Source organism: Oryctolagus cuniculus, chromosome 11 (genome assembly GCF_964237555.1).
Source record: "Oryctolagus cuniculus chromosome 11, mOryCun1.1, whole genome shotgun sequence".
Lineage (NCBI taxonomy): Eukaryota > Metazoa > Chordata > Mammalia > Lagomorpha > Leporidae > Oryctolagus > Oryctolagus cuniculus.
In genome coordinates, this window is record NC_091442.1 from 115780942 (window position 1) to 115807303 (window position 26362).

General features: G+C 65.2%; 1 protein-coding gene across 3 annotated transcripts in view; it reads left to right on the forward strand.

Moving 5' to 3' along the window:
• The window catches only part of CACNA1I (calcium voltage-gated channel subunit alpha1 I), a 90412-nt gene that overhangs the window by 1897 nt on the left and 62153 nt on the right, over window positions 1-26362 (forward strand). Inside the window, exons 2-4 of one of the 3 annotated variants that reach the window (XM_070051502.1) lie at window positions 6796-7046; window positions 24078-24189; window positions 25244-25377. In XM_070051502.1, the coding sequence (XP_069907603.1) occupies window positions 6817-7046; window positions 24078-24189; window positions 25244-25377 (476 nt within the window). In that variant the 5' untranslated portion in view covers window positions 6796-6816. Of the gene's footprint in view, window positions 1-6795; window positions 7047-23998; window positions 24190-25243; window positions 25378-26362 lie in introns of those variants that run through there. The other 2 variants (XM_070051501.1, XM_070051500.1) reach the window with 2 other exon arrangements.

Sequence of the window (26362 nt, forward strand, 5' to 3'; positions counted from 1 at the left end):
GCCCCGCGTGAGTAGTTTCCGGAGGTGCTGGGATGCAGCCTCTGTGCTTCTGGGCCCAGGTTCCACCTGCCCTCCACCCCCCCTCCCCAGCCCTCTCTCGCCTTCGGTGTGCCCCCCCCCCCGCCTCAGCCCTCAGGAGGGGGCTCCCCGGCACCCTGCCCCTGTCCCCAGCCCGTCCCAGTGCGACTAAGGCAAGGGGCCAGGCTCTTGAGCCATTTCTGGGCTGGCGTCTGTCTCCCCATCACTGCCTTGTTCTGATTCCTCAGCCCCCTGCTCCGGGTGCTCACAAACCAAGTCTGGAAGACCCCACTGGGCTGCGGGGCGAGCGAGGGGGGCACCCGCCTGTCTGCGCTCCCCGCTCCCCTGCCTCTCCTCTCTGACCCCTTCCTCCCCTGGCCTCTTTGTTGAACCGGCTTTGCTTCCCGCCTGTCCCCGGGACGCGCCCCTGCCTTAGCACCCTCACCAACCCTGTGCCCCTGGAGTCGGGTGGCTGGGCTCCGTGTCCGGAGACCCCCCCCCCCCGTATCGGCCTGTGCCCTGCCCACCGTGGGCGCGTGGACTATGGGCCTCCGTGAATGGCCGGGCGTGGGTGTCTGTGGGGCTGGGAGCCGCAGACCTGTGGGTGTGTGCCTGTGGCTCTCGGATGGGCGGCTTCCTGGGTCTGAGGATGTGCCGTGGGCCTGTGGGTTCTGTGATCCAGGAAGATGCGGGTTGACTGGCTCCCTGCGGCTGGCAGCCGAACGAGGGAAGCAAACAAGGCTCCTCCTTGTCTCGCCGCCTCCCTCCTTCCCTGAGCACCTACTTGAGTCTTCATTCGCTCTCCCCCCACTGCCTGGCCCGTGTGTGCCCAGCCCTGTGCTGGTCACTGTGGGACACAGATCCGTCCCCTTGGAGCCTCAAGCCTGTAGGAGAGGCCCTGGGCCTCCCCTGGCAGGTGCTTCCTGGGGACACGGCCATGAGTGCTGGCTTCCTCCTGTGCGTGGGAGCGGAGAACGCAGGCTGGGTTGGATCCGAGGCGGTGACACAGGTGTGTGGACACATCTGAGCTGGCACAGGCACACTGGAGCTCGCTGAGCGTGAGGGGAGTGGAAGGTTGTGCCGCAGAGTCCTCTCCGGGGCAGCACCGGCCCTGCCTCCCGGCGTCCTCTGCCCGCAGAGGCCCTGTGTGTGGCTGGGCACCCCTCCTGGACGCTGGCCACGGCCGTGTGGCTACTGACGCATTCTGAGGAATGCATTAGGGTCCCTCTGTGCTGCCCGCTGCCCGTGCTGTTCCCCCCTGGGCTGGGGGCTCGGGCAGCTCCTGTCCCCTGTTGGGACAGAGACACACAAGGCCACGGCCATGGCCTTGAGAGGGAGTCACTTTGCAAGACAACAGCAGCCGATTGGTGCAGACTGAGGATCTTAGAGGACCCCTGGGCGGCTCAGAAGCGTCTCTTCCGTGCCTGGTGTGGGGTCTCGGACGGCAAGGCTGGTTTTGTTCCGTTAGGGAACTGCGCAGATCTCCAGCCCGGTTTGTGAGGGAGCGAACGCAGCCTGTTGGGGCTGTGTGCCGTGGGCCGGGACCCTGGGTCCCTGAGCCAGTGCTCCTCCCGCGGGAACGGGCTCCCTCCCAGCACGCTGCCCCCGATTTGTCAGCCGAGGTGAGACCCAAGGCCCTAATTACTGCAGAGGGAGTAAAACCCATCAGCGAGGCGCCTGCCGGGAGACGCTCAGACACGCGGGTGGGGTGCCAGCGCTCGTCACAGGGCCAGCAGCTGCTGGGGCAGGGACAAGCGGCCATGGCAGGGCACAGACACGTCCAAGGGCACAGGCATCCTGGCCTCGCAGCCCTGCAAACGACGACCTGGAGTCAGGCCACCCAGATCCAAATGGCAGCTCCTTCCCGAAGCAGCTCCTGACCGGAACCTCTGGGTGCCTGAGTTTCCTCATTTGTCGAGTGGACGGGGGCCGTGCCGAGGCGCCTGGCGCACCGTGAGGGCTCGCATGCTGTTGCGGTGACTGTGGTTAGCACGGTGGGAGGGGCTCCCGGTCCAAGAAGGCGGCTGATGGGCCCAGGAGCGGCGGGAGAGGGAAGGAGGGAGCCGAGGTTTGTGTCAGGTCACGAACCTGGAGCCTACGTGTCCCGTGGCCGCTCTTTAGGCTGGAGAAGCCGTAGCTACTTGGCTCAGCTTTGCTGAGGAGGGCCTGAGGGGCCTGGGGACCCCCGTGCCCCAGCGTGCGCGTGTGTGTGTCTGCATTCTGTGTGTGCGTGTGAGCGGGGTGTCCGTCTCGGGGGCTCCCAGTCCCACTGAGAGAGGCCTCACCTGCAGCATCAGGCAGGTGACCTGGCTGTCCTACCCCTGTGGCTTCCTTCAATCTGGTCCTTCCCTGGGCCCTGGAAGGTGGGCGGACTCGAGCCTGCCCCGGGGAGGGGGTCCCAGGGAGGCAGACGGTGTGGGATGGTTGAGGGAGCTGGTGACAAGAGGCCCGGGGCAGATGCGGCTCGGGGTGGGCGGGCTGTCTGCAGGGCTGTCATGCGGAAGAGGGAGCAGACAGGGGAGGTTCCCGGGGCTCTGAGCTGCCGGCTGGGAGCTTCCAGGAGGCAGCTCTGCTGAGGACCACCAGATGCAGGCGGAGCCTCGGTTTGTGTGTGGGAGTGGGCGCCATGACGTGCCTCGTGTGAGTGTCTGTGTGTGCATGTGAGCAGGTGTGTGTGTGCGTGTGTGCACGGGACCCTGACCTCTGCTTGTGACTCAGGGTGGTGGTGGATCAGCCTCTTCCGGGGTCCCTTTCTTTCCTGAGGTTCCCTGTCTGAAGCTCTGGCCCTGTGTCCCCGGGATCCTGGGAGCCTGCGCCGCCGGGGCTGCTGGGCGCAGGGGCTGCGCGGAGCCTGGCGTCGGGTGGCGTTGACCAGCCCGGCCACTGCAGGAGGGCTGTGGCCTCACGCTGGAGGCAGGGCAGCCAGGGGCCCCCAGTGCTGTCACATGCCAGCGTGGCTCGGTGTCAGAGCTGGGATTGGACACGGTGCCCGGGCCCTGGAGGGCCACGCCGTAGGTTCCAGGAGGAGCGCAGCCGGTGCTCCCATTCCCTGAGGCTCCGACGGCTGTGAGATGTTCTGATTGTGAGAGTCCCGGTCCTCGCGGTCCCCAGGGAGTCGCTGCTTGTTCTCCCAGCCGCGTGGGAGTTGACAAAGGGGTAACCAAGTTGCTGTGCGAAGCCTGGGGTCCAGGCACCTTCCCTGTCACTGGACGGTCTGTGTTAGGGCTTGGGAGTGGACCGACCTGAGCTGGGACTGCAACTCTTCCCTGTCCCAGCCGAGGGACCTGGGGCACTGCTGGCCTCCTGCGCTGGGAGGGAAGTGAGAACGAGGATGATGTGTGAGCCGTGGGGCTGTGGTGACACAGATCGCGCCCAGAAAGCCCTCTGGTGTTGCCCGATGGCGGTGCTGGTGGTGGTGATGATGGTGAGGATGGTGGTGATGGTGGTGGTGATCATGGTGGTGGTCATGATGGTGATAATGGTAATGGTGATGGTGGTGATGATAGTGATGACAGTAATTTGATGGTGGTGATGGTGATGGTGATGGTGGTGATGGTGATGGTAGTGGTAATGGTGATGGTGGTAGTGGTGATGCTGGTGATGGTGGTGGTGATAGTAATTTGGTGATGGTGATGGTAGTGGTGGTGGTGATGGTGATGGTGGAGATGGTGATGATGGTGGTGATGGTGATGGTGGTGGTGATGGTGGTAGTGATGATGGTGGTGATGGTAATGGTGATGGTGGTGATGATAGTGTTGATAGTAATTTGATGGTGGTGATGGTAGCGATGATGGTAGTGGTGATGGTGATGGTGGTAGTGGTGATGCTGGTGGTGATGCTGGTGATGGTGGTGGTGATGGTGGTGATAGTAATTTGGTGATGGTGATGGTGATGGTAATGGTGGTGGTGATGTGATGGTAGTGATGGTGACAGTAGGGATGGTGATGGTGGTGATGGTGATGATGATAGTGGTGGTGATGATGGTGGTAATGATGTTGGTGATGGTGGTGGTGATAGTGGTGATAGTAATTTGGTGGTAGTGATAGTGGTGTTGGTAGTGATGGTGATGGTGATGGTGGTGGTAGTGTGATGACGGCAATGATGATGGTGGTGGTGGTGGTGATAGCAGAGGGGCGACCTGGCCAGGAGTCCCTGGCCGTGGCATAGCTGGTCCCATGCACGCGGGGGCACCGGCCTTCATGGCCCAGCAGCAGCTTCCCACGCACTTGCATTACGTCGCATCTCCAGGGGCCTGCTGAAACTGAACTTTGCAGAGAGGGAAAGCGGGGCTCCGGGGGCCGGTGCAGTCAGCAAGGGGGCTGTGTGCATTCTAGACACAGCGGGCTCCGCCCCGTTCCTGCTCGTGGCGGCCAGTCCAGTTGCCACACCTCTGCCTGGTGTGGAGGGAGCACTAGGATTAGGTCCTAGGAGCACCTGCCAGAGGAGACTCGGCCCTGGAGGCTCTGAGTGCGAATCCCCTGATGCCGCCCCCCAAATCGAGGCCTCCCCTCTCTGAGTCTGCGTCTGCAGGGGGGGCCCAGGGGCACAGGCAGCTGAGGTCTAGCTGGGCCACAGACACAAGAAAGAAGGGATTCAGGGCTGGCCTCGGGGGCTTTGGCATGGGGAGTGAGTCAGAGGGAGGTGGCCTGGGCAACTGCTGGGCAGCAGGTCCGAGGGTGGAGGCCGGGTGGTGGAGCTGCTGGTGGTCTGGCTGGTGATAGTGTCCAGAGGCCTCTGGTCAGAGGCAGGGACACAGAGAATCTGTTTTGTTCCGGGGCGAGAGAGTGAGTCCTAGGTGGGCCGAGCTGGCGTGTGGTCCCCCAGGCCTGGGCAGCTCTGGGCACCTGTCGGCTGCAGGAGGACTCTGGGGCCAGCGCCAGGTTGACTCTGACCTCTGGTGTGTCCCCTTGTCCATTCTGCACAGCAGCCAGGCCAGGCCACCCCAGGGCTCCTGTCTCCTCCTGGTCCCCCCTTCTGTGTCCCTGCCCCTGCCGCGCCCCCTCCCCGCTCTAACCCCTCATTGGCCCCAGGGCTCCTGTTGCCCCCTCTCTGTGGCTCACGTGGGGCCTGTCACTCTCTGCAGTCCCTGGCTGCTTCACCTCCCAGCACTTTCTTATTCATTTAATCAACAAATATTTACTGAGCACTTAGTATGCTCCATGCACTGGGGATAGGGCAGTGAGTGAAACAAACCATAGTTCCTGTTCTCCTACAGTCCCCCCATCCCGGATTGAGGAGACAGACACCTGGCCATAGAGATAGAAATACATAAATTATGGGGTATGTCTGATGGCGACGAGAGCGATGGAAAAGCGGAGAGGAGCTGACGGCTCGTTCTCCTACATAGCCCGGAGCCTGCTCCCTCCCTGCACATAGTCCAAGCTCACTGACCACATGGGCAGGGAGGGCCTAGGCGGCTGGAGGGGAGCGTGGGACAGCCTGCGGGGAGGTCCGGCTGCCCTCGGACCAAGGAGGTCCACTCCAGCCGGTGCAGCGAGTGGTGGGCCCTGAGGCCGCACAGCAGTGGGCAGACCCAGACCCCCCGTGGAGGGTGTCAGCAGCCCAGGGTGATGGACACGCAGTGGCCGGAGCTTATATAAGGCCGCGTGGCTGGGTTTCTGGAACCAAGAGCAAAACCTGGAGCTCAGGAGAACTCTGGCTCCCTGGCCGGCGGGCGGAGTGGCAGGAAGGACCAGGGAGCCACAGCAGTGGCCCAGAGCAGCAGCTCTGGGCGGCTCGGCTGGGTGGGCGTCAGGGCTGTGGGCCTCATCTCGCATTCCCACTGCCCAGCCTGGCACTGTTGGGCTCCAGGGCTCAGGGCACCCCAGAAGACACAGCTGCAGCGACTGGTAGCCTCCTGGGAGATGTGGGGCTTCTCCCTGCACCCTGCTATGAGCCGGCTTGGCAAGGCCACCACCAGTTGTCACCCAGTGGGTCTGGGGGCTAGGGCTGGGGCTCTGGCCTCTCAGCAGTGCCTGGTTCTGCCCCGGGCTCAGGGTGTGACCTTGTCAGGCCACTTCATTCTCTGGGCCTCCGTGTCTCCATCTGTACAATGGGCTTAACAGCCCTGCTGAGCCGAGCAGGCCTGGACGCGCCTCGAGTGGGAGTCAGGACCGCTGTGTGGCGCGTGGGTCCAGCAGAAAGTGAAAACGCGGGGCTCCCGGATGCAAAGCTAAGAATTTCAAGTCGGTGACAGCGCCGCCGGGGTGACACAGCCGGGAAGCTGGCCCTGACGGTAGTTCGGCTCTGCCACCTCTTGGCCGTGGGTCTGCCCTGTGCCGCCGCTGGGCCTCACTCTCACCTTCTCTGGGCTGTCAGCCCTGGCAGGCGGGGGGTGGGTGGGAGGTCCGTGCGTTGAGGGCTCAGGTGTGCCTTCCTCCGGGAAGCCTGTGGTGATTCCTTCCCGGCTCCAGGGGTCCCACGGTGTCTGATTCCTCAGCGCCCAGCCTTCCGGCTGTAGCATGCATTGTCCTGGCATTATCTGTCTTTGCAATAACCTTCCTCTCTTTGCTTGCAAGTTTTCCTTGCTTTTGATGATGCAATAAATACACAACTCCAGTCTTGTTGGGAAAATAAAAAGGCCGGTCCCAGGGTTGTCCCAAGAAGGGGTTCCTCCCCCCACTCCTCGTTAGCAGAAACCGAGGTCGACCAGATCCACGACCACTGGTTTGGGAGCAGATTCCCCCCGGGGTGTGGCTGGGCCCCCAGCTCCTCCCTGCTGGCTGATCCTGCAGCCTGGGCCCGCCCCCACCACGCACCCCCTGTCTGTCTCCCCAGGGCTCCCTGCTCAGCGCTGACATGGCTGAGAGCGCCTTGCCGCCCTCGTCTGCCGCAGCCCCGGCCGCTGAGCCGGAAGTCACGGAGCAGCCGGGGCCCCGCAGCCCCCCTCCGTCCCCTCCAGGCTTGGAGGAGCCCCTGGATGGAGCCGATCCTGACGTCCCACACCCAGACCTGGCTCCTGTGGCCTTCTTCTGCCTGCGCCAGACCACCAGTCCCCGGAACTGGTGCATCAAGATGGTCTGCAACCCATATCCTTTGCGGGGCCGGCCTTGGCCGGGGGCTGTCTGTGCACGCTGGGGGACCCGAGGCCTGGGTGAGGCTGCTGGGGCCTGGTGGTGGTGAGCGAGCTCGAGGCGTGGAGGTCCGACCACGGAGGACCTGATGCCCACTGATGTGAAGGTTCTGGAAGTTGCTGATGGCTGCGGGGCCGGGCCAGTGGCTGGCAGGCTCGGAGCCCTCGGGTGTGAGCCCAGGTCTGCTGTGGGGCTGGGGGCACAGATAAATCAGAGCCTGAGCCATTCGACGGCGGCGACCACAAGGGTGACGGGAGCAGGGAGGAGGGAGCGAGGGCTGAGCTGTTGCGCCTCCTCACGCCTTCCTGCCTCCCGGGCTCCTGTCCCCGCCCCTCCCGCCCCTGTTGTTCCAGGGCCACGGACTCCTGAGCCTCGCCCGGAACAGAGGTTGCTCTCTGGTGCTTCTGGGAGCCGGGGCGTGCAAGGCGGAAGGGGCTGCGTGTGGCGAGGCCCTGGTGCTGCCTCATCCCACGTGGGGAGCGGGGGGCGAGCGAGGGTCGCCTGAGACGTCCACGCCCACCCATTCCCGAGGGTGGGGCCCCGTGACGTGGCCCCCTCCTCGAGGCCCCCCTCCGAGTGTCCAGCTCACGAACTCGGGCACCCACTCGGCCCTAGCCAGCCCCCTGATGGTTTCTCACCGGCCTGGAGGTCAGAGCCAAGTGCTGACCCAGCCCCGGGCCCACTTCCCACCGCTGTGCTCTTCCAGGCCGTGGTGCCCCCTCCCCAGGGAAGCCTTCTGTGACTCCCCCTCAGGCTCTCTGTTTTCTGGCATGTCTGGTTGTGAATTTAATTATTTATTATATATTTGAAAGGCAGAGTGACGACAGGGTGGAGAGAGAGAGAGAGAGAGAGAGAGAGAGAGAGATATCTTCCATCCACGCGTTTACTCCCCAGGTGCCTGCAATGGCCAAGGCTGGGCCAGGCTGAAGCTGGGAGCCGGGGACTCCATCTGGGTCTCCCAGTGGGTGGCAGGAACTTAATTACTTGGGCCCTCGTCCGCTGCTCCCCAGGCGCAGTGGCAAGGAGCTGGGCTGGAAGCAGAGCAGCCAGGACTCGAATCTGCACCGGTGCTGGGTGCCGGCGTCACAGGTGGCTGTGCCACAGCGCCACCCGGTGGCTGTGGAATTCCTTCCCCTGATGCTTGCTTCCGGGGCGCTGCCAGGTGACCAGGGCAGGGACCGAGCCTCTCCTGTGCACCGCAGGACCCCAGCCCCGGCTCAGCGGCTGGCGCGTGCTGGGGGCTCCCTGCAGGGTGGCGGGTAGGGGCGTCTGGCTGAGCCCTCACTCAGGAATGGTGGAGAGGGGAGAGGGAGGGGAGGCGGGAGGGCATTGCAGGCTTGGGCAAGAGGGCACTGGAGGCAGGCGGTGCCATGTGGCGGGCAGGCCTGGCCCGCTGTGTGAGGAGCCGGGCTGTCTCCAGGGCGGTGGGGAGCCGCCTGTGGCTTGGACCGTGGAACGGAGCCCGGCCCGAGTGCTGGGGCTTGAGGCTCCCCAGGGCAGGTGGGGGCGGTGGTGAGTCAGCCGCCCGGGATGCCTGGGACGCTGGCGGGGGAGTAGCAGTGCCGGAGCCCCGGCGGTGCTGGGCCCTGGATCTCCGACTCTTGGAAGCCAGGGGGTGCCCCTGGGAGTGGGCGGCGTGCACGGCCGGGTGTCCCTCGGCCGCCCTGTCTGTGAGACGGTTTGGCGGTCTCAGGCGTGGCCAGGGGGTCCTCGTTAGTGGCTGAGTCTCCCCAGCACTCACTCTGGCGCTTGCCCTTGGGACGCAGAGCTGGTGTGGCCCGGGGAGCCCTCCCGGGGGGGGGCAGTTTTAGGACAGAGTGCTGGGGAGACCCCCAGGGCCAGGAGGGTGGCCAGGCTGCAGAAAGGCCAGGAGACAACAGAACAGAGACAGATCGTGGGGCAGGTCCGGCTCTGCAGCTTGGTGCTGTGTGGCCTTCAGGGAGTCACTTGGCCTCTCTGAGCTGGGTCAGGATGGGGGGTGGTGTTCTGGGCTGGAGGCAGGGGCAGGGCTCAGGCAGAGCTGGCCCGGGGGTGACAGAGAGGCCCGTGGATGAGTTGGTGTTGGTCCCGTCTGCTGTGTGTGGCTTTGGAAGAGGGAGTGGATGGGACGCTGGGCACGGCCAGCCGCACTCGCCGGGGAGGGAGGTCCCCGCTGTGGCACAGCAGGCACCCTCAGGCCTGGCTACCACGTCAGCCCCAGGGGCCCCCCTGGTGTGTCACCTTTCTGAGCTGCTGGGCAGTCCCAGGTCACTCGCCTCCACCCTCAGGGCATGTGAGTTGCCCGCCCGCCTGGCGTTGGGGCTGGCCCGGGGAGGGGTCTCTCCACACCAGGAGCTGCTGCGGGACGGGGGCTCCCACAGAGCCCCGTGGCCCGAGGCTGCCGAGGCGGGGCTGGGGGGGGTTCAGGTCTCGCTGGGATCCCTGGGATTCAGAAGCGGCAGGGGCTGGACACTCAGGCTGCACACTCAGGGTCTGGGTCCCAGGTCCCAGGTCCCAGGTTCAAGGTTGAGATGCGAGCCGCAGCGATGCTAAAACTTGGCGCTCCTGTCACTCAAGACTGCAGCATTCTGCCTTGCAGGGAGCCAGCGAGCCTGAGGTCGGGCGGCGGAGCCGGGCTGCAGGGCTGAGGCGTGCGGCTGAGCTGGGGCGGGCGGGGAGGCCCGGGAGCTCAGGAGACCTTGGCGGTCACGGGGTGTGGGGGGAGTCAGGCTGGCTTTTGGGTTTGGAGACGGGGTGTGGCGGTGCGTCTCAGGGGGTGGGATTGGCCCTGGGGGTGCGGCGGGGTTCAGGCTGTAGGATAGCCGTGTCCTTGGCCGCTGGGAGGGAAGTATTAGTGGTATTAGCCCCTCCATCACCGCGACCCTCTCTGCGTGTGCAAACCGGGCAGAGGGCTGTCCCATGGAGACGGGAGTGGGGCCCCTGTGGATGTCAGGGTTGGCTGAGTGGGAGCAGCCAGGCCGTGGGGGAGTCCAGCTCCGTCAGCTTCCCTCCCTGTACCCCCCGCCCCCCGCCCAGCGCATCCCCGGTGCCGAGGGGCCCTGGCTCGGAGCCAGCCGCTTTTTGGAGCTTGGTGCTCCCTGACTCAGCTCCTCACCAGGCCCTGAGTCACGTCTGACTCACTGGAGAGCCGGCAGGCTGCCGCGACCCTCGCTGGGTGTCGGGCCGTTCCTGCCCGGCCTGGGCCTCAGACCTGTTTGACATGCCGGGGCGGGGGTCGGGGGAGATGGTGTGTTTGACTCATGGCGGGGCGGGGACCTGAGTCAGACCCGGGGGCTGGTTCTGCCCCCTGCTGGCTTGCTGTGTGACCACGGGCTACTTCCTTAACCTTCCTGAGCCTCACCTGTCCAGCAGGGGTGGCACTGGCCTTCCACGGCTACACAGCACGGGAGGCGAAGGGGCGGTGGAGCTTTGTAGACCGGCAGATCGGCCACACTTGCAGTTATCACCACGCCTGTCCGAGAGGTGACCAGGGACGGGAGGTACAGCTGAGTAAACACAGCTGGCGGTAGATTCGATAGGCCTTGGGGACAGGTCCCTGGATAGAACGTATCACCTTCGGAGCACATTGTCTCCAGGGAAAATCAGATTCAGTCTCTGTTCCTTAGGTGAATCCGTGTGGGTTTTGTCGCTGGTGTCCCTGCCCTGGTCACTGCAGACATTGCTAATCAATCATGGCAGCCTCCAGCAGGGTGGCCCTGGCAGCCATGACTAATCCATCGGAAGCCTATTTTCCACCCTAGATGAGACTTCCAGAGCTTTTCCTGAGCCTCAGTCTTCTCATCTCTACAATGGGGAGATTAAAGAGATGACTCCTGCAAGGCGTCCCGCAGTGCGCCCCCCCCCAGAGGAGGCAGGGACGATCGGGGAGCCGCATTTGCTGTTCCCAGTGCTTTGCCGTGTGATGGCCGTTAACCCTCATAACCACCCAGGGAGGGGGGACGCCCTCATAGATCCATTTCACAGATGAGGAAAGTGAGGCACACAGAGGCTGAGTAGCTTTTATCCGGGGTCGCACAGCCAGGATGTGGCAGAGCTGGGATGAACACCCTGATTTCTCTGAGCCCCCAGGCCTGGCTTTTGTCCAGGCATGGCTGCCACCCAGAACAGAGGGCTTGCTTTGCTGCGGCCAGCAGCCGGGCAGGAGTCCCCGGTCCCCAGCTCTGCGGCAGCCTCTCTGTGGCCTGCCTGGGGCCGTCCCCAGAGGCGGCTGCAGCCCCTCCCCTCCCCAGCCTGCTCCGGGCGGAGCCAGGCTCCTGCGGCAGTGGGAGGCAGCCATGCGTGTGGGGCAGCCAGTGGGCTGTGAAGGCCTCCTGGCTGCTCCAGGGAGGCCGGGGTGCCTGCGCCAGCCTGGCCGGGAGGCGGGAGCCACAGGCGCCCAGCGACCTTGGACAAGTCTGCCCCCACTCGTGCCCTCGGTCTCCCTGTCTGTAGGATGGGGAGAGCCGGCAGCGAGGGCTGGAAAGGGCTTCCTGGGCCCCCATCCCCGCCAGCCCCCTGGGGGCTGTGCTCTGTGCCCCTGGGTCTCACCTGTGCTCCCTGGCCGGGCTCCGGCATGCGTCTGCCGGGGCTGGGGCCGGCAGGTGTTCCGGCATCCACGTGGCCGTCTGGTTCTGGCTGAGCACCTGGCCGAGGCCGCCTTCTCTTGGGCTCGGTGACCTGGGCTGTCGCTGGGCAGGAAGGGGCCGGGGCCGATGGCCACATCACAGCCGAGTCTTGTGCTGTGGGGGCTCAGCGTGTGCGTCGGGGGTGTGCATGCCCTCCTTTCCCCCAGTCCCGGGAGCCTCACCGAGCCGCCCCCGAGTGTGCCGTGTGCCAGGCACTGGGCGGGGGGCATGGCTGTGGCCATTTTGTCATGGGGCCGGCATGAGGCGCCTGTGGGTTGTGTGAGACGGGTCGGTGGCCCAGGCACAGGTCCCGGTGCCTTGGGAGGAGGGGACTCAGAGGTGTCCCTGGGGCCTGCAGTTCATCATTGCCCTGTGGATGACGGTCTGCTCCTGGCTCCTCCGCTGGCTGGGTGTAGACCAGCCCCGTGCCCTCATCAAACCTCTGTTGGTCCGTCTGTGAAATGGGGGCCACAGAGACCCTGGGTGAGGGGGTTCAGAGGTAGGATGAGCAGGCCGGGCAGGCACAGGCAGGTGCCGGGTGGCAGTGGGGGCTGGCAATGAAGCTAGCAGGGGCCTGGGCGGCCGGGCAGCTGGGCAGCTGGGTAACTGTGTCCTGGCCATGGTCTGAGAGGCCTGGGGACCGCTAGGGTGGGGATGTGCTGTCCCTGGAAGTTGGCAGACGGCGGAGGGGGACCTGGGAATATGGTGTGGGAGCGATGAGGCCACCACTGCTCCCCTGCCGCAGTCATGTAGTCCATCCCCCTGCCTCAGTGCTGCACCACGGGTCTGAGGCCACGGAATGAAGTCCTCTAGAACCCCCTGGAGCATCTCCCTTTAAAAAAAATTGTTATTTTTTATTTGACAGGCAGAGTTAGAGAGAAGAGAGTGGCAATGGCTGGGGCTGGGGCTGGGCCAGGCTGAAGCCAGGAGCCAGGAGCTTCCTCCGGGTCTCCCACGTGGGTGCAGGGGCCCAAGCACTTGGGCATCCTCGGCTGCTTCCCCAGGCGCATAAGCAGGGAGCTGGATGGGAAGTGGAGCAGCCCGACCTCGAACCAGCGTCCATATGGGATGCCCTGGGGGCTCCTCCTTCATCTGTCCTTGGTCCCTCTTGGCCTGAGCCTTCTCTGCCAGGCAGTGACGGGGGCACCGCCCCTCTTGCCCTCCCCTCACAGTAGAGAGAGCCCTGGACCAGGAGACCACAGCCCTGCCACCTGGGCCCTGGACCCACCGCCCGCTCCTGCCTCGGGCCTGGGCTTCCTGTGGTTGGTGCGGGAAGTGGAGTTTCTCGGGCTGCGCGCAGGCAGGGCTGTGCAGCCCTCGCCCTGCCTCCTTCACTCCTTAACCGTTTTACTGCTTCTGTGCCCGGAATCGTCTCATTTACCTGGACTCGAGGCCCCCGTGGCCACCCTGATTCTCCCCAGCCCAGGCCTGTTTCCTGCGTTTCCTCACTCACTCCTGGGCCTGCACCTGCCGTGCCCTCATCTCCACCCCAGAAGGCCCAGCGTCCACGCCGCCCTCGGACCCCCTACCCCAGCCCTGTGCCAGCCCCTCCCTGCCCTCCACTGGTCCCCGTGGCTCCTCTCCCGGGGCTGGGAGGGCAGGGGGTTCCGAGGAGGGGCGAGGGGCCCTCCCCCTCCAGCCCTGTCCTAACGGCCCCGTCCAGACGGACGCAGGCATTGCTGGAAGCAGCCGCGTGTGTGGGAAATTGTCCTCCTCTCCATCTGGTGTGGAGAAGGTTGTTTTTCTCAGAAATAAAAGTCAGCACCAAGCGCGTCTCCCAGGGTCCGCGGGGTGGCCAGAGTGGACGCTGCGCTCTCATTGGCCAGCAGGGCGGGCCAGGTGACCAATCGGAGGAGGCTACCCGAGCCGGGGGCGGGTGTGACCCCAGGGCGGCCTCAGGTTCCCCGGGCACGGAGATTTCTGTAGTAAGGACCCCTGCAGGTGGGGAGGCAGCCTCTGGCCCAGCCTGGGCACCTTGCTGAAGCCCACCAGGGCGAGGGGGTGCTTGGCCTGGGTCTTGCTGCTTGCACTTGACCTGGCGCACCCTGGCGGGGCACTGAAGAGCACCCAGCAGGGATGGGACGTGGGCACGGTCACTCCTGGAGCAGGAGGGAGGATGCCTGAGGGGGGGGCTGGGCGGGAGTTCCTGCTGCTGCTGCTCTCCGTGGATTGGTCACCGAGTGACTCAGTGTGGGGAGGCCCCGCTCTGTGCTGGACAGGGTTCTGACCCCAGGCGAGGCGAGCCCAGGGCTGCTCAGCCACGTCGGGTGGAGCCACAGCACAGCAGGCCTGGGCACCCAGCGCTGACCGCAGCCTGAGGGAGGAGTCCCCAGTCTGATGGAGGAGGCAGAGTCCACTCTTGAGCAGTGAAATGGGGTACAGGTGGGCAGAACAACCCTTAGGGGACAGCAGGTCCACTCGTCCTGGCTGGGGTGCGGTAGCCTTGGCCGGAGGGAAGGGGGAGACGGAGGGGGGCATCCCGGCTGTGGGAACAGCTGGGTAAAGGGCTCAGCCGAGTGCGGGGTCACCGGGGATGCTGAGAACAGCCTGGGTGTGGGCTGGGGCAGGACAGGGACGGAGGACAAGGACAGGGCATTGGGGCCCAGATTCTGGAGAACTGGGGACAAGGGACCTACTGTGTGCAGGGTGCACCGCTTCTTCCTGGCAGCTCAGCCGGCTCGGGACATGGCCCACCTGGCAGACCAGGGGCTGGGAGGTGACCAGCCAGAGTGGCCCTCAGCCTGGGGTGAACCTGGCAGGAGTCTCCTGTCACTGACCCAGAGCTGGAGAGCAGGGGAGTAGGGGGCTGGTTGAGGGTGAGGCAGCTGCTCTTGGGGGCAGGGGCTGGCGACGTGATGGGATTTTCTCATCTGTCCTTCCTGGGCGGAAGCTGACTCTGACCTGTCCCTCACGACCCTGCACGGAGAAGCGTGGCCTCGTGTGCTTCTCCCAGGGGAGAAATGGGTGCAGCTTTCTGATCGGTGGCGTGTCTTCCCGCCGGTCTCTCCCCACATCCCTTTCACGATCCATCCCCTTCTGGGTGTGTGCTGTGTGATGCTGGGCAAACAGCCGGGCCCCTCTGAGCGCTGGCTTGCATCCATCGGAGAAAGGAGGGAGGCTTGGCCCACGGTGGGGGAGGGTGGGGGGTGCTGAGCCAGGTGGAGGTGGGGGGGCAGGGTGCCACGGCTGCCCCGCATCCCTGGCAGGACCCCGCTGTGTCGCCGGAGGGCGCTGAGGGTGGCTCGCGGTTCCAAGGGCCAGCTTGGTTGGCCCCAGGCCGGTGAGCCCTGCTCTCTGGGTTGGGGAGGGGTGGGGCCGTGTCTGTGGTTGTCAGTGGGGGTGATCTTGCCCCCTGGCCCTCCGGGGACACTGGCAGCGTCTGGGACGTTGTTTGGTGGCCACAACACGGGCGCTGTGCTGCTGCTTTGCAGTGGGGTGAGCCCAGTGTCCTGCAGCACACAGCACATCCACTCCCCGCAGCGTGGCCGGGCCCAGGGTGGAGAGAGCCGGGGCTCGGGCTCTCTGAGGTCAGTGGAGTGTGGGATCGGGCTGTGCATGTCGGGGGCCCGAGACGAAGTGGGCATCTCTGGGGGAGGCGCAGGCAGGCCCGCCTGTCGTGCCCTGTACCCAGCCACCCACCCGTCTCCCACACAGCAGCCACTCGGCCATCTACCTCGGCTCCCTCATTTGCCTTATCTGCTCATCCATCCGTCCATCCGTCTGCCTGTCCATCCATCTGTCCGTCCATCCGTCTGCCTGTCCATCCGTCCATCCGTCACCCACCGAGCTATGTATTTAGCCATGGTTCCATCTCCAGCCACTCCCCTGTCTCCCACCCCTTCCCGCCCAACCCCTGCATTCACCTCTCCCGTCCATCTACCCATTCACTGCCTATTGGCCCCTCTACCCCAAAGGCCCATCCCCGCCTCCTAGCTGCTCACTGATCGGCCCATGCCCTGTCCAGGCGTGCACTTCTTGAAATGCTGGGTGCTCACTCCCTCCCCCATTTGTCAGGCACCCTGCCACCTGCTGAGTGCATGGAGGTCAGGGACCAGTGTCCTGGAAGGAGAGGGCTCAGCTCTGCCCAGTGCTGCCGGCCCGATGGGCGTGCGTGCAGACGCCTGGTGCCTTGTGTGTGAGTGTGTGCGGTGCACGGGGGCTGAGTCTCCATGTAACTGCACATGCGTGTGCAGGGATGGTTGGTGGAAGACAGGGTCCCCGTGGAGGCTGAGGGACAGTCCCCCTCCCTGCGTCGCCCTCACCCGCCCGTCGGTGTCTGCTCGTGGCCTTGCCTTCGGCCTGGGTGCCCGGAGGCCCTGGGCCAGGTGCCGAGCCAGGCCTCAGTGACGGCGGTGGATAAGCGAGCGATGAGTGATGGGTGCTCCGGGGGAGAGGAGAGGGCTTGCAGGGTGGGAGGGCGGCTGCTTGTTGCCTCCAGGTGACAGGGACCTCACTCCCTGCGGAGGCTGCCGATGCCACTGCAGACAGGGCTCTGAGTGTGAGAGGGGCGGCTGCGCCCTGCCCCTGAACAACACAGCCTGTCTGGGGACAAGGGCCTGTGCCCGCCAGTGGCTGCTGGAACGCGGGCCGCACAGGGCACTGTGGGCGCCAGCACGAGGCATCTGTACCCCTGCCTGCACGAGGCGTCTACACCCCTGCCTCAGCACTGAGGTGTCTACACCCCCGCCTCAGCACTGTCCCACGGACCCCTGCCGGGGGCTTCTTCCCGGCCGGCAGCCCATTTCCTCCCCACCGCCTCCCCCTCCGCTGTCCGCGCTGGGCACCGCAGCCCGCTGGGCATCTGGGACTCAGAGACTTGGGCCGGGTCCAGTGAGTTTCCGCGTGGTGGGAATACCAGGAAATGGGGTTGGGCCAGGGACAAGGAAGGAGGGGAGGACGCGTGAGCTCGCCGCCCTGTCCCCGCCCCGCCCAAAGGGATCACAGCCCACCACGACCCACAACCCAGGAGCAAAACCGGCCAGCGCTGGCGGGCCCTTGCATGTGGGGATCGGCCCGTGGCTGGAGGTGTGCAAGCAGAGGGAGACCCAGGCCCGCTCGCCCCTAGGGGGCCGCTCACTTGGTGGGCTGGTTTTGGTCCCTGCTCGTGCTGTGTCCTCTTGGGCAAGTGCTGCCGTCTCTGGGCCTCCGTTCTCCTGACTGCAAAGTGGGTGTGACGGTGTTGGCCACGCCCATCTCCCACGGCTGCCGTGGGCGTGGTGACCACCGTTGCCCAGGAGGCACTTCCTCCTCCCCCTGCGCCACCCAGTGACCGCTAGCTGAGCTGCTCCACTGAAGGTCGCTTTGCCTGGCCTTGAACTTCATGGGATTCGGAATCATCTGCTCTGGCTTTTACAACTCGAGGAGACTCACCCATGTTGTGGGTGTGTGTCTGTGCAGTTTGTTCTTTTTCTGGGCCGAGTAGTATTCCACCAGCAGATGCTCCCCCCAAGCCGGCTTCTCACCCTCAACACCGATGACATTAGGGGTTTGGGTAATTCTTCACTGCGGGGATGTGGGCTGCCCTGTGCCTGCTGGGATGTTTCCCAGCGTCCCTGGCCGCGTCCCACCAGAGGCCAGCTCCTGGCCTGGTCAAGTTGTAACAGCCAAAATGTCCCCAGACACAGGTGTGCCCTAGGGGACAGCTGCACTCCCCGCTGGACTCCCTGCCCTCTGCCTTCTCTTGTTGATGCACCCGTGGTCGGGCTGTTAGCAGCGATACGCCGGGAGTGTTCCGGACCGTGCCTTTCTGGGGATTTATTTATTTATTTATTTGACAGGCAGAGTTAGACAGAGAGAGAGAGAGACAGAGAGAAAGGTCTTCCTTTTTCCGTTGGTTCACCCCCCAAAGTGGCTGCTATGGCTGGCGTGTTGTGGCCGGCGCACCGCACTGATCCAAAGCCAGGAGCCAGGAGCCAGGTGCTTCTCCTGGTCTCCCATGGGGTGCAGGGCCCAAGCACCTGGGCCATCCTCCACTGCACTCCCTGGCCACAGCAGAGAGCTGGCCTGGAAGAGGGGCAACCGGGACAGAGTCCGACGCCCCGACCGGGACTAGAACCCGGGGTGCCGGCGCCGCAGGCGGAGGATTAGCCTAGTGAGCCGCGGCGCCGGCCCTTCCTGGGGATTTGGGTTAGTGTTTCTCCCGGGCACACACCCAGGGCGGCCTGCGTGTGGCCGTTGAGGTCCACACGGCTAAGCTCTCCACAGCGACTGCTGTGATGGGTTCATGAGTGAATGAGTGAGTGAATGAATGAGTGTCCTCTGAAAGCCCCAGGCCCAGAACACAGCGGACGTGCCTCTGTGACGGCAGCACACGGGACACGGTGGCACACATCGCCGCAGAGCCCTGGACTGGGACACACTCAGGCATCTCGGGGCCTCGGTGCGCGGGCCGGGTATACAGCAGGTGCTCCACGGATGCCTGTGGGGCTGGCCCGTGAACTGGGGAGGCCTGCGCTGCTTCCCAGCTCGCGGTCTGGGCGGGGGCAGCCTTAGCCCCTTCCTCCGCTGGGGTTCTTTGGACAGCAGAGATGGACCCTGGGAAATGCATCAGATTTCAGATTTGACAAAAATAAAAACAAACTTGGCCGCCTCTGCCAAGCCCGGCACTCCCGCCCCCACTCCCGGGGACCTGACTGTCAGCCGGCCCGCAGGAGGAGGGCAGTGGTCGCCATGGTAACCGCAGGCCTCTGGCTGGCTCCTGGAGAGGCGGCTGCCCCGAGGGGCCCTCCCTGGGCACCCAGCGTCGGAGGCTGCTCCTCCACGTGGCCACTCTCTGGGAGCTGGCAGGGGCGAGGGGACCGGGGGTCAGGGTGCTTCCTGCCGGCCCTCTGTGTGTCTGGGGGCCCCTGTGGCAGACACCCCCTCCCACTGCCTCCTGCTGAGTCGCAGCACAGCAGGGGCCGGAATGTGCCCCCTTTGGGACCTCACTGGATCCTCCCTCAGCAGGGGCACAGTCAGGCTCATCGTGACCCAGGCTGACCTCCCCTGGCCTGGCTGGGGGTGCTCGGGCGGAGACAGGGTGGGCGAGAAGAGAAAGCCAACACTCCATGTGTCCCAGCTCCCAGCCTGCCGGCGGCCGAGCGCGTGGTTGACAACCACGCCCCTGCTGCCCGCCTGACCCTGGACTGGCGCTTGCTGCCTCCGTTTCTTCATCTGTGAAATGGGGGCAGCAGTAGGATCTGCCAGTCTGGGGGACTTTGCTGCGGTTCCGGGCCGACCCTGCTCATAACCAGGCCTGAACAGGTTGGCGGATTTTCGTTTCATTTTTTAAATGTTCATTTATTTATTTGAGAGGCAGAGAGACTTCCATCCCCTGGTTCGTGCCTCAAAGACCCGGCCGGAACCAGGAGCCCAGATCAGGTCCCCGACGTGGGTGGCTGGATCTCACTGCTTCCGCCATGGCCGCTGCCTCCAGGGCGCACAGCAGCAGGGAGCTGGGACGCGGGCCCTCGCCTGCCTAGGGGGTGTGTTTGGAAAGGCGCAGTGAGCGGCACACAGCCAGGCAGACGTCGTCAGGAGGGCCCGTCGCGGCCTCTCTGTGTTCTGCTCCAGGGGAGAGCACGTGACGGGCAGGTGCTGCCCGCGAGGGATTCTCGCTACCGGCCTGGCGAGGTGGCTTTTTTTTTTTTTTTCCCTGAGAAATGTGAGACCCCTGGCCTTGTTGTAAGAGAGGTGGACAGAGAGAGGGGCTCTCTCTGCCGGGTGCCACCTGCCCAAGGGCCGATGGCTGCTGGGCTCCGGGTTCCGGGGCCTCCTGGCTGCGTGCTCGGGGGTTGGCTGTAAAGTTGGAGTGAGATGCTGCATGGTGGATGATCATGCAAACGAGCTCTCGAGAACACTGGAGGACCCGTAAGAAATGTGTGCGCGCGTTGCCATCATTCCTGTTAACTTGTTGCCTGGCATACAGCAGGCACTCAATGTGTGCTCATTGATAAATGCTCGGCCCCAAGGCCCCGGTTCTGAGGACCTTGGGAGGTGTGAGCTGGGCTCCGGGGCTGGGAAGTGGGGGGTGCAGACCGCTCGGGAGGGCTTCCTGGAGTGGGGTGGGGGCCGAGACGCTGCCGGGGCTCTGCAGCCACCAGGGGCCGTTTGGTGGATTTTCCTGAGGCCTGGCTGCTGGGGCTGGCGTTGCCTGCACAGGCGGCTGCCCGATCGATCGGCTCGCCGTTGATCTCCGTCTGCACCCCTCAGGGCCCTAGACAGTTGGAGACGAGCACCGTGTGGCCATTCCCAGGTGCAGTGTGGCCGTGGCGCTGGGACCCCTGGTGGGGGAGGAGTCTGCTGTGTCGCCTCTGCTCTGGGCCCGCTGGGTGCTTGGGCAGCTCCGTGCCCCTGTGTCTCCCATGGGTGCCTTGGAGGCTCGGCCAGGCTGCTGTGTGACAGAGTGACGCTGACAGGAGGGTGACGTGAGCTGGGAGGGGGCTGGGCCCCGATCGCACGGCCTCAGGTGCCAGGCGGGGGTTTCGAGCCTCCCCATGGGAGGCAGTGGGGGGGCACTGAAGACGCCCTGCCCTCCCGGGTGGGCACTCGCACTCCCAGAACTACTGTACTGCCCTCTGGGCTGTCTCCCCACCCCCAGGCCATTCCGGGAGCACCGCTGTGCCGGCCCGTGCTCCCCAGGGGCTCCTCCCGGCTCGTGAGTGATGCTGGGGTGTTTGCCGCTGGGCCTCCCCCCCAGCCTCCTGCCCATCACGCCGTGGCTGCTTCCACTTCAAGGAGGGCTGGCGCCTTTGATCCGGGAGCCAGTGGGGAGCGTGTCAGGAGCTGCGGGCAGTGACGCTGGCTCTGGGCCGGCTTCTGAGCCCCGTGGGCTCTTGGAAGGGGCCCAGGCGCTGCCAACTGGGATTCCGCCGCGGGCCTCGGGGCCGGGGCTGGGGCCGTGCGCTGAGCAGTGCGGAGATGAAAGCTGCTCCCTGCCCCCTCGGGGGACTCCAGGCCGTGGGCGGCTGGACGAGCCGCAAAGGCAGCAGCGCGTGGCAGCTCCCAGTGACAGTCGGGGCTGCTCGTGGGGCTGTGTGACCTTGGGCAAGTCACCTCCCCCTCCCAGCCCGTGTCCTCGTCTGCCCCGGTGCGTTGCGAGAGCTGAGGCCACGTCTGCGGGACGCTTGGCGCCTGGTAGGCGTGGCTCCTGCCAGGTTCATTGCTATGATGGGTGCTCCATCAGGAGGGCAGGGAGCGCCCCAGAGGGGAGGGGAGGAGGGTGCTCCCGGGAAGCCTGGAGGCAGCAGTGGGGCTGCCTGGAGGTGGAGCCGGAAGGCGCAGGTGAGGGGGTGCCCGGGACAGCAGGAAGCTCACCGCCCACCAAGGCCGCTGAGAGCAGAGACCCAGGCCGGGGAGCCGCAGGAGGTGTTTGGTTGTTTTAAAGACTTGTGAAAGGCAGAGAGAGAGAGAGAGAGAGAGAGAGAGAGAGAGAGAAACATGAGAGATCTTCCTTCTGCGGGTTCATTCCCCAAATGGCCCCAGCAGCTGGAGCTGGCCAGACTGAAGCCAGGAGCTTCTCTCGGGTCTCCCACGTGGCTGGCGGGTCCCCAGGCACCCAGGCCGTCCTCCGTGGCTTTCCCAGGCGCACCAGCAGGGAGCTGGACGGGAAGCAGAGTGGGCAAGACTCTCCTCTGTGGGATGTGGGCGTCTGAGCTGTGGCTTAACGTCTGAACCACCGCGTCCGGCGCACGGAAGGTTTCCACTTACTCGGAGTTGGTTTCAGGCACCTGGCAGGGAGGAGAGGTGCGTGGCGTGGGGACCAGACGCTCCTGACTCGTCCCGCCTCGGCCAGTCTGGTCTGATTTCCCTCCGGCTCCTCGCTCCGGCTTCCTGCTGGCGCAGACCCTGGGAGGCAGGGGTGATGGCTCAAGTTGCTGGGTCCCTGCCACCCACGTGGGAGCCCTGGACTGAGTTCCCAGCCCCCATCCTTAGCCCGCTGGCTGTTGTGGGCGTCTGGGGTGTGAGCCAGCAATGGGGAGCACTCTGTATCTCACTGTCTCACAAACACTTAAGAAAAAACCAGGCACTGACCAAGTAGCTTGGGGGCCAGAAGAGCAGGCCGTGGCTTCGTGTGAGCTCTGCCCGTTTCCAGCCCGTGACCCTGGCAGATCTGCTTCTCTTTGTGTCTTAGTTTCCGTCCTGGTAAGTGGGGCCCCTCAGAGGACTGGGGTGGGGGGGGGCGACGCCGGCAGCACGCTCGCCTCGCGTCCGGCATAGCGAGTGCTGGTTGTGGGGGAGGGCAGATTGCAGGGCCCGAGACCAGAGCTGCAGGCACGGGAAGGCTGCAGGAGAGAGACCGGGATGGGCTGAGGCCCCCAGGGCCGGGGGAAGCCACAGGCAGCGTCCAGCAGGCCTGGGGTGACTCTCAGCTTGGTGCTTCCCCCCTGTGGGACGCTGGAGAGGCTTCTAATTTCCCTGAGCCTCAGTTCTCCTTTTCTGTGAAATGGGCCTGCTGACCTCCCACGGCCCAGGACCCCGGGGGACATCAGGCTCTGGGGAGGCACCTGCTGAGAGCACGCTGAGCTGAAAACCGGCAGGAAGGGCAGCGGGATCAGAGGAGAGGGAGCAGGGCAGGCGGGCGGGGGGTGCTCGCTGGTAATTAGAGCGTTTGAACTTCAAAAAGTTAATTAATGATGAAGCGGCTGCCGGAGTGATGCTCAGACCAGAAGGGGTCCCTGGCAGCGACTGAAATTAATTACAGGCTTTGGCGGGAGAGCGGCAGTGTGTGTGGGGGGGGGGCAGGAAGGAGTGGGGGCCAGGGGGAGGGTCTGGGGGAGGGAGAAGGAGAAGGCAGCATCCCAAGGTGTGCAAGGGCCTGGAGATGCGAGGGAGACTGTTGCCGCGGAAACCAGGTCCAGATCCCGGTAGGCCGGAGGGGCTCGCCACACTCCGGGTGGGGTCTGGCTGGTGCAGCCATGTCCAGGCTGACAGCCGGGGCCCAGGCCCTGGGGTGGAGGCACACGGGAAGCACTGGGTGTCGGAGTTCAGCCAGCAGACACGCGTGGTGCGCAGTTAGTGGCCTGTTACGTCAGGGCTGCCCTGGGGGAGTAGGTTCTGGCAGTGGATGAACGCGATGAGCTTGTCGGGATTGGGCGGAGTGACAGGTGCTTGGAGGGAGGTGCGGCCGCGGGAGGGCCTGCAGGGGGAGGCTGGGCGGGGACTCCAGAGGGGGTGACAAGACCCTGGAGCGTCTTGGCAGGGGTCTCCAGGTAGGCAGACAGCGTGTTCGAAGGCCCTGAGCTGGCGTGTGCCTGGGGGCTCTTAAGGAGCCACAGGCGGCAGAGAGGCTGGAGGTGGGTGAGCCACGGCAGCCTGGCTGTGGTGAGGGCCAGGGAGCCGGGCGGGGCGCTGAGCTGGCAGCAGGTGGTTTCAGCCCTCACTGCTGGCCAGTGAGGCCCGGTGGGTCCTCAGCGGGAGCCTCCCGTGGTCAGGAGGTGGACGGGGCTTGCCTGGGGCCCCGAGCGGGTCAGTGCTGACCACACGAGAGCTGCGTGTCTGGTGCAGGAATGCAGGCTGTGTGTGGTGATTTCTGCCAGCGCCTCCCCTCTCGGAGAAGCCAGCGGGGCGGCCTGGAGGTCCACCTGTGAGTCTGACTGCGGGTGCTCATGCTGCCTGCGGCTCGGCCCACGGAACCTTGGATTGCCCTCCCTTCACGGAGACAGATTTTCCGAGGTGCCTGGATTCAGCCGCGGTGGAGACACAGGCTTGGGTGCCTGAGCAGTCCTTTGCTTTCTCATCCATGTGCTGACCGGGGGGAGGGGGCTGGGGGTGACCCTTCGAGCTCTGACCTCCCTGGTTCCGTGACTGGGCGGGTTGGGAACGGGGAGGGGGGACTGGCCGTGCTCTGAGCCTGGGCAGGAGTCAGTCCGGGAGGGAGGGGGTGTTTGTGGGGTTGCTCTCAGCTGCCCAGACTTAGGCCAGCCCCTGGCTAATGGCGCAGAGGGAGTGCCCTGGGCTGGTTTAAGAGGTGGGCTCTGGACCCCTTGGCTGCAGACTTTCTGCCTTAGCGGGCGTGAGGAGGCCGAGCCCACGCTGCCTGGAGCAGGGGTTGGGGTCCGGCCAGCCTCAGCCGCACAGCAGGGCCCTCTGCAGGCTCCGGAGGGGGCCTCAGCAGAGCCGGAGGGGGCAGTGGGTTGGGGAGGGGCAAGGTAGTCGGAGAAGGGAGGTGGGGACAGGAAGACGTCAGGGTGGAGCGGCTGGGGGAGCCCAGACCTGCAGGCGGGTCCTGGGGACCTCTGCTTCCTGGGCAGGGCCAGGGCAGCCTGTGGGGGCTGGGTTTGGCCCTCCCCTGTCTGTTGAGGTGGGGGGGTCGGTTCCAAGGCTTGGAAGACTTGGGCGTTGACCCACTCAGGACCGGGGCGCCTGCCTGCGTCTGTGGCGGCTTTGCCCTTGACCCATGCACGTGGTTCGAGTGTGTCAGCATGCTGGTGATCCTGCTGAACTGCGTGACCCTGGGCATGTACCAGCCGTGCGACGACATGGACTGCCTGACGGACCGCTGCAAGATCCTGCAGGTGAGCCCGCCCCCACCCCCACCCCCACCCACGAGCGGCCTGCTCCCCCGCTGTCCTCGTCCTGACCTGTCTCCCTCCAGCCCTCCTCTCCGTGTGGGGGCCTCTGACTCTGTGCAGGCTCCCATCTTCTCTGTCCTGGGCTCCCACCTGCCACGGTACAGGTGCCCTCCTCTGCCGCACCTGCCCTGTCCCCCGGTTCTCTGCAAAAGGGTGAGCGGGCGTCCAGGCGCTCCGCAGCGCGCGTCTCCCTAGGTCCCAGGTGGGGGCCTCGCCCCTGGTATCTGCCAGGAGCCGGTGCAGGCGTGCATACCTGTGGTGCAGGATGCTGGGTCACACCATTTGACAGATGCGGGAACACTCAGTGCCTTCCCCTGGGGAGGGCAGGTCCCCCCGGGAGGAATTGTCCCTGCTCTTGGGGCTCCCCAGGACTCTGGTTTCCAAGCAGCCCCGAGCGCAGGGCCCCCGGGACCCTTGTTAAACTCCCAGACCCCTGGGCTGGGCCTCTGGCCTCGGTGATGCCTGTTGGAGCGCCTGGGTTCGCTCCCAGCTCCGGCTCCTGACTCCAGCTTCCTGCTAACGCAGACCCTGGGAGGCAGCAGTGACAGCTCAGGTGGCTGGGTCCCTGCCACCCACGTGGGAGCGCTGGGTGGAGTTCCTGGCTCCTGGCCTGGTTATTTCAGGCATTTGGGGAATGAACCAGAGGAGGGGAACGCTTGCTCTGTCTGCCCATCTGTGTGTCTCTTTGCTTCCCGAATAAATGAACAACAAAACTAACAACAAGAAGTCCAGGCCCCTGGCCCCATCCTGGACTAGCTGGATCCCGACCTTGGGGCGGGTCTGAGTCCAGTGGGTGACAGCCCTCCACCAGCCCCAGGCCCCAGAGGTGCAGAGAGAGCGGTCTGCATGCCCCCGGCCTCAGAGCCCTCAGCCGAGAGTGGGCTGTACCGGACCAGGCCTTGCGGGTTCTGCTCCTGCCCAGCCCCTGGTGCCCGCGTCCCCAGCGACACCGTGGCCCTGACCCTGGTCCTGCTCTGCCACCCTCTTGTCCCTGTAGGTCTTCGATGACTTCATCTTCATCTTCTTCGCCATGGAAATGGTGCTCAAGATGGTGGCCCTGGGCATTTTTGGGAAGAAGTGCTACCTCGGGGACACGTGGAACCGCCTGGACTTCTTCATCGTCATGGCAGGGTGAGCGGCTCGCACCGGGACCGTCTCGCTGGCCCGCGGGGCTCTTGGCGCTGATGAGGCGGCCGTGTGGTGAGGTGGGCTGGTTGGCTGAATGTCCCTGGTGATGGATGCGCCTTCCTCCCCTCCTGCACTGCCAGCGGATACTGGGGCTGTTTGAGCTAATTTACTGTGTGACCTTGAGAAAGCCACTTAACCCCTCTAAGCCTCTGTTTTCCCATCTGTAAAGTGGGAGGAACCTAATAGCTACCCCAAAAGGAGCACCCGGGAAATGGGAGCTGTTGCTGTTGTCACCCAGATCCCTGAACGTGGCAGACGCAGAGCCCAGACTCAGCCCTGACTCCAAACTGCTCCTCTCTGCTGAGACCTGAGCCCCAGTCCCAGAGGCCCGGTGACACCTCAGCCCATGTGCACTGTTGGACCCTGCTCTGTGCCTTGTCCCTGCTTTCCTGGGGCAGAGGCATCCCAGAGGCCACCCAAGCAGGGCTGGCAGGAGCTCCCATTCAGCATCCATGCTGCCACACACGCCGAGGGTGGGGAGGGTGGCAGGGGCAGCCCCGCCCGCTGAGGCCCTGTGCACCTGCTGCGTGATAGACGGGGCCTGGCACGCTGGGGCTGGGGCTCTGGGCTAAGTGCTGTGGTTTGCCTTGGACACAGGAGCCAGACTGAGCCAGGCTGGGGGACTTGGGGGCTTTGGTGTTTTCCTGGGTAGGAGGACAAGAAGGCATGGCCCGCAGCCAGGGACGGGCCCACACGGCAGGGGTGAGGCGGGCAGGGGACCAGGCTGGAGGCCGTGCGTGTGTGGGAGAGGATGTACGGGTGCTGTGCGAATACATGCGTGCGTGTGGGTGTGGGTTCACATCTGTGTGCATCTGTGTGCACATGTGTGTGCTTGCGTGGGCAGTCCAGCACCTGGCTGAGGTGGGGGTTTGGGGGCGGGGATCCCCCTGGGGTTTCCAGAGGCAGTGCCCTCCCCTCGGCATCCCTC